The following is an 8477-nucleotide window of genomic DNA, read 5'->3' as shown; positions in this document are numbered from 1 at the left end:
CTCATTTTTCTTTCGGTACAATCACTCTCTTTATCATTGTCAGCAGTATGATGAACCCCTGGTGAGCCGGTCCGTTTGTACAGCTCTGCGACTGTCTTCCATTTGCATAGATATGCAAACCGCGGTTACATCTCGTTGTGTTCGCTCTGATGCTATCAGACTCAACTCACATAAATCCAGTCGCCACGCTACTTATCTGGGCCATTGTTCTGTCCTACATATAAAAAAGCGTTGTTGAGCTAGCGCTCCATATGCAAAAAGCAAACATATATATGGCGCCAGTGTAAAATGATTTGTATCTCGTCCAACGAAAGGGCAGAAGTTGTATATGTTTATGTTGAAATGTTATCCTAGTCATCTTTTCAGAGCTGTGCTTGAGTTCTCATTACATTAACACATATTGGAGTGTCTGTTGTATCTTTATTGGACAGGAAAGGGCTCTTTGTGTTTTCATTTGTTGATAGCCTTTGTCAGTATCCTTTCCTGTCACTGAAGCCATAAAAAACAAGAGACTACTGAGAGGCTTAGCCTCTTTTATGTCATCTTTCTGCCTCATTTAGTTTCACAAAGTGCTGAATTTACTTGATGTCTTTGTGTTTGTTTGCACAGAAGCTTTTAATGTAACCCTCTGATTTACTTTCTTGGCGGAAAGTCTATTGGAAAGACATAAAGTAAACCACTTCGGAGTAACCTGTTACACCTAATGTGTGGTTGTAAAAGAAGATGTACAAGAAAAATGAGGTAAAGGTGGGCTAATGGTTAATGATCAGGGCTGCTTGCGCAAATGTTACACCTTAAGCAAGGGTGACCCTGGAATCAGAGAGTTGCTGGGATTGAAATTCTGCTTTATCACCCTTGTGCCCTTGAGGGATTTAAACCTTGGCTCCTTCAGGGGAACTGTCTCTGTAATTAGTGTCTCTGATTCCCTCTTGTCTTTCTCCGCCCAGGAACCTCTCAAAACGTCACTCTCCGGGGCCGCTATCACTGCAGAGGGGGGCGGGAGATCAATGTGAGCCAGCTGTGTGACTTCAACCCTGACTGTCCACAAGGGGACGATGAGGGGGAACATTGCCGTGAGTATTAGTGCCGTTCATTTGGAGGACCAGACAGCAGACAGGGGCTCAGGAGGGCAACAGCAGCTCTTTAATGAAGCCATCGTGTGTTTGGCCATTATATAACAGAAGTTGTGTTTATTGGACAACCAGAGCTGTTCTGGTTCAGTAGCTATTGTCATCCCAGACACACCATTTCTCTTAAAATGAAAAAAAAGGGACGACACACACACACACACACACACACACACACACACACACACACACACACACACACACACAAATTACAGATTTATTTGTCTTACAGCAAAATAAGAGATACAGTGAGGGGAAAAAAAAATTTGATCTCCTGCTGATTTAGTACATTTCCCCACTGACAAAAAAATTATCAGTCTATAATTTTAATGGTAGGTTTATTTTAACAGTGAGAGACAGAATAACAAAAAAGATTGCATTTTAATGAGTGAAGTATATGATCCCCTATTAATCAGCAAAATTTCTGGTTTCCAGGTGTCTTTTTACACAGGTAACAAACTGAGATTAGGGGCACTCCCTTTAAGAGACTTCTCTAATCTCATTTTGTTACCTGTATAAAAGACACCTGTCCTCAGAAGCAATCAATCAGATTCCAAACTCTCCACCATGGCCAAGAACAAAGAGCTGTCCAAGGATGTCAGGGACAAGATTGTAGACCTACACAAAGCTGGAATGGGCTACAAGACCATTGGCAAGCATCTTGGTGAGAAGGTGACAACAGTTGGTGCGATTATTCGCAAATGGAAGAAACACAAAATAACTGTCAATCTCCCTCAGTCTGGGGCTCCATGCAAGATCTTACCTTGTGGAGTTTCAGTAGTCATAAGAACGGTGAGGAATCAGCCCAGAACTGCATGGGAAGATCTTGTCAAAGTTCTCAAGGCAGCTGGGACCATAGTCACCAAGAAAACAGTTGGTAACACACTACACCGTGAAGGACTGAAATCCTGCAGCAAGGTCCCTCTGCTCAAGAAAGCACATGTACAGGCTCAATAAACATCTGAATAATTCAGAGGAGAGCTGGGTGAAAGTGTTGTGGTCAGATGAGACCAAAATCGAGCTCTTTGGCATCAACTCAACTCTTCTAGGGCCCCTCGAAAACCATCCACACCGTCAAACATGAAGGTGGAAACATTATGCTTTGGGGGTGTTTTTCTGCTAAGGGGACAGGACACCTGCATCGCATCAAAGGGATGATGGACAGGGCCATGTACCGTCAAATCTTGGGTAAGAACCTCCTTCCCTCAGCCAGGGCATTGAAAATGTGTCGTGGATAGGAATTCCAGCATGACAATGACCCAAAACACACAGCCAAGGCAACAAAGGAGTGGCTCAAGAAGCAGCACATTAAGGTCCTGGAGTGACCTAGCCAGTCTCCAGTCCTTAATCCTATAGAAAATCTGTGGAGGGAGCTGAAGGTTAGAGTTGCCAAATGTCAGCCTCGAAACCTTAATGACTTGGAGAGGATCTGCAAAGAGGAGTGGGACAAAATTCTTCCTGAGATGTGTGCAAACCTGGTGGCCAACTACAAGAAACGTCTGACCTCTGTGATTGCCAACAAGGGTTTTGCCACGAAGTACTAAGTCATGTTTTGCAAAGGGGTCAAATATTTCACTAATTGAAATGCAAATCAATTTATTATTTTTTTTCTGGAATGTTTTTTTCATTATTATTATTGTTCTCTCACTTTTCAAATAAACCTACCAAATCAGCAGGGAATAATTTTTTTCCCTCACTGTATTGTAATTAACTATATTAATACATAGTTTGGGATAATTTATATACAAGTTAATCCAATGTTGCATTTATTTGACCAAAAACACAGTATTATAGTGAAATATTTTATTTTAATATATTTTAAAATTTCAATAGACATTTCAGTTATCAGTGTTCAATTATTATCAGTTATTATTGGTACTAATAATGGGTCTTATTATTATCATCAGTTTTTGCTATTTAATATTTTTGTAAAAAAAAAATATATTTTTTTTTTCCTCAGGATGCTTTGATTAATAACCTGTTCAAAAGAAGAGCTTTCATTTATTTATGCATTCATTGTGTAACTATATAAATGTCTTTACTAATTTAATGCATCCTGTCTGAATAAAAGTAATAATTTATTATTATTATTATTATTATTATTATTATTATTATTATTATTATTATTTTATGTCTGCTGAATTCAATTTTTTTTCCCATCAATATGACAGCCATTCAATACTATGATATTACAATCTGAATCCTTTACCATGGTACAAGGTTTTTGTAAATATGATAACTGAATATGATGTAAAAATATGAGTTAGCTAGCTATATAAATTTGTGGGATGAGGTAAATCTTTTGCTTTTTAGCCACTTTAATGGAAACCTCTTTAGTTTTCACTGAATTTTGACAGTTTATATCAGTCACATTTTCATTGCTGCATCATACTTTTAAACTTTTTAACACTAAACAATTTCAGTTCAGATGACATCTCCCACATTAAGTCTATTTTCGTAATTTTCTTTCTCTGACGGCCCCACCTTTTCCATCATTCCCTGCTTATTCATTTCTGTATTAAAACTCCCCTTACCTTAAAGATCAGAGGCTCACACTGTCCCGATTCTTTATTTCATTCCTACCATAATCTATCTTGTATGATGCAATTTCATTCCATCACAGAGGATTCATTAGTGATCCATTCCTTCAGCTACTTACAGCTTTTCAATGCCAAACGGAAAGCTGCAATCTCATCCTATGTCATTCAAATTGCAAAGAGCATTTCTTCTTTCTTTGTCATCTTTTTCTCTCTTTCTCTGTTATTGCTCTTCATGCTAATCCTCATGAGTGTGGTCATGCTGGTCGATGTGTTTACTCTCTCTTGGTTAATGGCAGTGAGTCCAGAGCTGTAGCATCTCCCCTCAGCGGATGATTAGCTGATCCTGCCTCACACCTCTCAGATCAATACAGAGCAGCCGCTGTAATCAAATTTCAATGGGTCCACCTGCAGTGCAAAAAGAAAGGCAACACACACGCATTTGGAAATTTAACAGGATTCTGAGCTTTGTTTACTGTTAGAACAAAACTAAATGTCACTGTTCATGTTCAATATGCCACCGCAGATATTAATATTGATTAGCAACCCATTAATCAGTCTCTTTCAAACCCATTCAGAACATTTAATTTGCACAACAAGATTTATTGTCCCTTTAATAAACTTTGCTGTAAGCTTAATGAAAATTGACATCTTTAGACCAGATAAATAAATGCTGCACAGGACACTGCAGTTGTGATTCTGTTTAAAAGCATGTTTGAGGTGAATCTCACAAAATAATGTTAGGGTCATATCTAAACTTAAAATTAAAAGAATAAAACCAGTATTAGTCCTTTTTTTTTTAAAATACAGTAGCTAAACATTCTTCAAACAAGATACATTTGCCTAAAAATGAAATAAGAAAAATTCTAAATTAAATTAGATTGATTTTCAGAATCTTGAGTTATTATTATTGTTTTAGTTTATTTTCCTTACCCTAATGACAAATGCCAGTCAAGTCTTATTTTGGGATGAAACATATATTAGAGCATAAATATTGCCTGTCGAGGTCTATAAACAAGAAATTTATTTAAATAAAATATAAGCGCAAGTTTTTTATTAGAAAACTATTTTGGGCAAGGTTGTTCCAGGAGAAACCAGGAGAACAAAAAACATTCTGCTTTCTTCATTATTTTTAATTTATTAACAAGCCTTTTCAAATAATCACTTTGTTCCCATAAATGCATCCACTGCTTGGAAGCATGTCATTTTATATGCCTAACACTGGATTGTACGAACCCTTAAGCAAAGCTTGTAAGTTGCATGCCAGCAGGCAATTTATCCTCTGCAATGCAGTGGATCGCTGGAGGGCAACCATGTTTCTTCCCCCCGTTTCTTAATGAAGGTCAGACTCATCCCTGCAGCCCTGCAAAGGGTTGAATGAATTGTTTGTTGATGGAAGGGCTTTGAGGCCATTTCGAATGTGGCCTTCCTACACACTTTCTCCCCTGTCTTTCTGTTCCTTTACCTCAAAACCATATCCTCATTTGCACTCAGCAACACTCAGCTGCCCTCATATGCCTCTTCAGACATTTAAAAAATGGTCAAAGACTATTTCTCATCAAAGCTTCTAAGCTCTTGAGCTAAGGGAAACGATTGTTAGCCCATATTTCTCTTTTTCTTTTCATCCCTCACAGTTCTTTTCTCTCAGTATTCTCAGAATGTCTCATTTCATTCTCCTACTAAACCAGGTCAATTCCTCAATGGCAGCTATTGCTCATTCGGGAGAGAGGATTGTGGCTGGCAGCTGGTTCCAGGAAGAGGCCCTCAATGGAGGGCTCATCCCTCCATTCCCCAAAGCCTCAGAAGCAGCTGTCCATCACCAGGTGCTTCCCCTGAACATCTTAAGTTGAAGTTCAAACAACAAAAAGTGCTGTTTTATTTAAATAAAAAGTTAATCAAGTGCAGAGTTGAGTTCTAATCTTGATAAATTAAAAAGAAAGTGAAATAATTTACGCAGATATGGTTAATAAATAATCTTTATTAAAGATTTACAATAAGCTTTTTGGCTGGTTATCTTTCATCTTTTCTTTAGGGGATGCTATTTTTTGTTTCATGTTTTTCATCACTGTCTGGCAGGGGCCTTGTTGGCTATCGACAGCCAGCCCAAAGGTCAACGAGGATCAGCCCAGGTGCGAAGCCCGCTTTTCTTCTACCCCCTACGGAACGCCCCTTGCATGGTAAGAAGACAACGTTTCTGCATTCCTTAAGCAACCATAATGCACGTCTATGTGCGTTGGGGACGTGGATCTCTGAGGAAATGAATATTCCATCAAGCCTTATTTGCAAATGTATTCTAATGCAGCGATCAATGCTACACCTATAGAAATGCTGTGAATACTGATATGGCTGTTAGGATAATGCCACAGATAAGCAGAAAAAGAGAGTATGTTCTGAAAATAACATATTACTTATGATGTTTCTCCACATGCAGTATGTACTCTAGGATAAATGCAGGTTAAGTGGGACATTATGAGTTTGCTTCTTTCTCTGTAAGTAGCAAGCTGAGTGATATATAACAGATGTTTTTAAACCCACAAGGACATTAAAAATGATGATATCCTTGTAGAATCTTAAATCTTAAAACTCTAATTATCAGCGATATATTGTCATGTATCCACCTTATTTTGCAACACAGATGAAAGCTATTTTATTTAAATGCATGGATTCATTAGCCAGTATAGGATAATGACTAGAAGAATAAGTAAACTATTTGAGTTACAAATCAATGTATTAATAGTTATGATAACAAATTAAAATAATATTAAAAATAGCAATAGTACGCAGCATAATAGAATGTTTTTGTACAGGTAAAATAACCTCAGGGGGAAAAAAAAGATTTATAAAGACAGCATGTAAGTAAATAAATTGACGTGATTCATCAGTAATCTTAAAGGGGTCCTATTATGCTTTTTCACTTTTTACATTTTAGCCAGTGTGTGGTGTGTATGTTTCGGCATAAAAAAAAAAAAAAAACATCTACAAAGTTACAAATCTCAAAGTCCACGCCAAAGGGAGATATGTAGTTTTTTAAAAATCCCTTTTTTTGAAGAACTACAACAAACGGCTACTTTGGACTACAGCTTTTGTTTTCCAGATGCAATGATGTCACAATGCGGTCCATTTGAAAAATCATTCAAATAAATCCCTTTCTGTAAAAAAAAATAGCCATATTTAAAATGCAAGAATCACTTTAATCTAGCTTGTGCAGTTGTACACAGAACTTGCTGCTTTGGGAAGAGGCGTGGCAGTACTGAAACGACATCTGAGCTTTTCGCCAATTGCAACGCAGTAGGACTGTTAACCAATCACAGCACATTTCGTTTTTCGGAAGGCGGATCTTCATCAAACCCGGAACTAATCAAGCCATTTGTGCCAGCCTGGGGAGAAAGCTATTGTAATAATGTAAATTATGTGAAAAAACAATGCGTTTTTTAAACCATCAAGCATGAGAGCATGTTCTAGTACACCCCCAAAAGACTTTGTAAAAGATCATAATAGGACCCCTTTATATATAGTTAAGTATTGTCTTGAACATTGTCGCAACAGCAATAATGTCCTATTAAAATGTGTAAATAGCATCTCAATAAATTAAATGTTGAATAAATGTAATACTTTTAAATTTGTAAGCCCTAAAAACCTCCAGTTCACATTATGATGGATGAACTAGTACATCAGTATATAGTCTATTTACTCTTAATTTGAATAAACTATAAAAAGTTGTATACAAAGTTAGATTAAACATTTTAAATTACATGCACGACTACAGTGTATCATATCCTTGCATAATCTCTACTGTTTCATTTATTTTCTTTTCTTTTTTTTTTTTTTATTTTGATTAAATGTAAAGTGTGATTATAATAGATCTTACATTTTAGTCCTTTAGTCAAATAGTTGTATTGTTAGGTTCTGGAGCCATGATGAAATGTTTCACAACGTTGATTTGGTTTGACCTAGTACTTTTTCAGTGTTTAAGGCTACATGTGACATTTTTAGGATGCACAATAGCTTTAATGAGTTGCTTTCGTAATAGCTACCGACATAATATAGCCCAGTGTCAGAAGGTTATTGTTGTACCCACATTTCAATGTCATTTGAATGTAATTACATGGAAATTTGGCAACCAAATGTGAAATGTTAATGTCCGTTTTGAAGAATGGGAAAATGTCTGGCTCTTGCCTAGATGGAAAGCTTTTGAAAGCCTGTCTCCGTTTTAGATTCACAATTCATAGACCTTGACCCCATCAGTCTGTGGCTCACACACAATCCTGCTGGGAAGGGTGAATTACACAACAGCAAAAGACTTCCTGAAGAAGAAAAACACTCAAACAGCCAGTTTCAGAGGGAACAGAGGGTATGCAGACTGACAGAGATGGAGAAGAGAGAGAAACAGTGGGATAAAAAATTTAAAGTAGGAAAAAGAGAGAAAATTTCAGGGAGATTATGGAGTGTAGATAAATAGAAACAAAGGTGGAGAGGTAGGCGTTGGTTTGGGCTTTATGAGAAATCTTGACTGACAGCTTTAGATAGATGTGAGGTGAGGGCTTACTCTTGTATGAACGGTGCCCAGAGCGGTGTGGAGGCACAGCGGGCCATGACAGAATACTGGACTAGATCCAGGCACGAACCAAGACTGTAGATTACGACTGTGATCTCTCCCCCTAGCCACTGTTCTCAGCGTGACTTCTGTAATAGGAGAAGCCTTGCTCCTTTCAACAGCTGCCGTTTTCACAACCCGCTGCAAGTCGGCCGACATAAAGGTCCCTCTTAATAGATGGACCTCAAAGCAGATGTGATATAAGCATTACAGCCTGCA

At 37.6% G+C, this 8477-nt stretch overlaps 1 protein-coding gene across 1 annotated transcript in view; it reads left to right on the top strand.

The window, feature by feature from the left end:
* Positions 1-755: 755 nt before the first annotated feature.
* The window catches only part of LOC141291431 (ALK tyrosine kinase receptor-like), a 44827-nt gene continuing 37105 nt past the window's right edge, over positions 756-8477 (top strand). The window contains exons 1-4 of the mRNA XM_073823597.1: positions 756-804; positions 948-1073; positions 5353-5487; positions 5741-5841. Of these exons, the coding sequence (XP_073679698.1) occupies positions 756-804; positions 948-1073; positions 5353-5487; positions 5741-5841 (411 nt within the window). The remainder of the gene's footprint in view (positions 805-947; positions 1074-5352; positions 5488-5740; positions 5842-8477) is intronic.

Source organism: Garra rufa, chromosome 18 (assembly GCF_049309525.1).
Source record: "Garra rufa chromosome 18, GarRuf1.0, whole genome shotgun sequence".
Taxonomy (NCBI): domain Eukaryota; kingdom Metazoa; phylum Chordata; class Actinopteri; order Cypriniformes; family Cyprinidae; genus Garra; species Garra rufa.
Note: the sequence above shows the minus strand (reverse complement) of the source record. Positions and strands in the feature narration are given on the sequence as shown.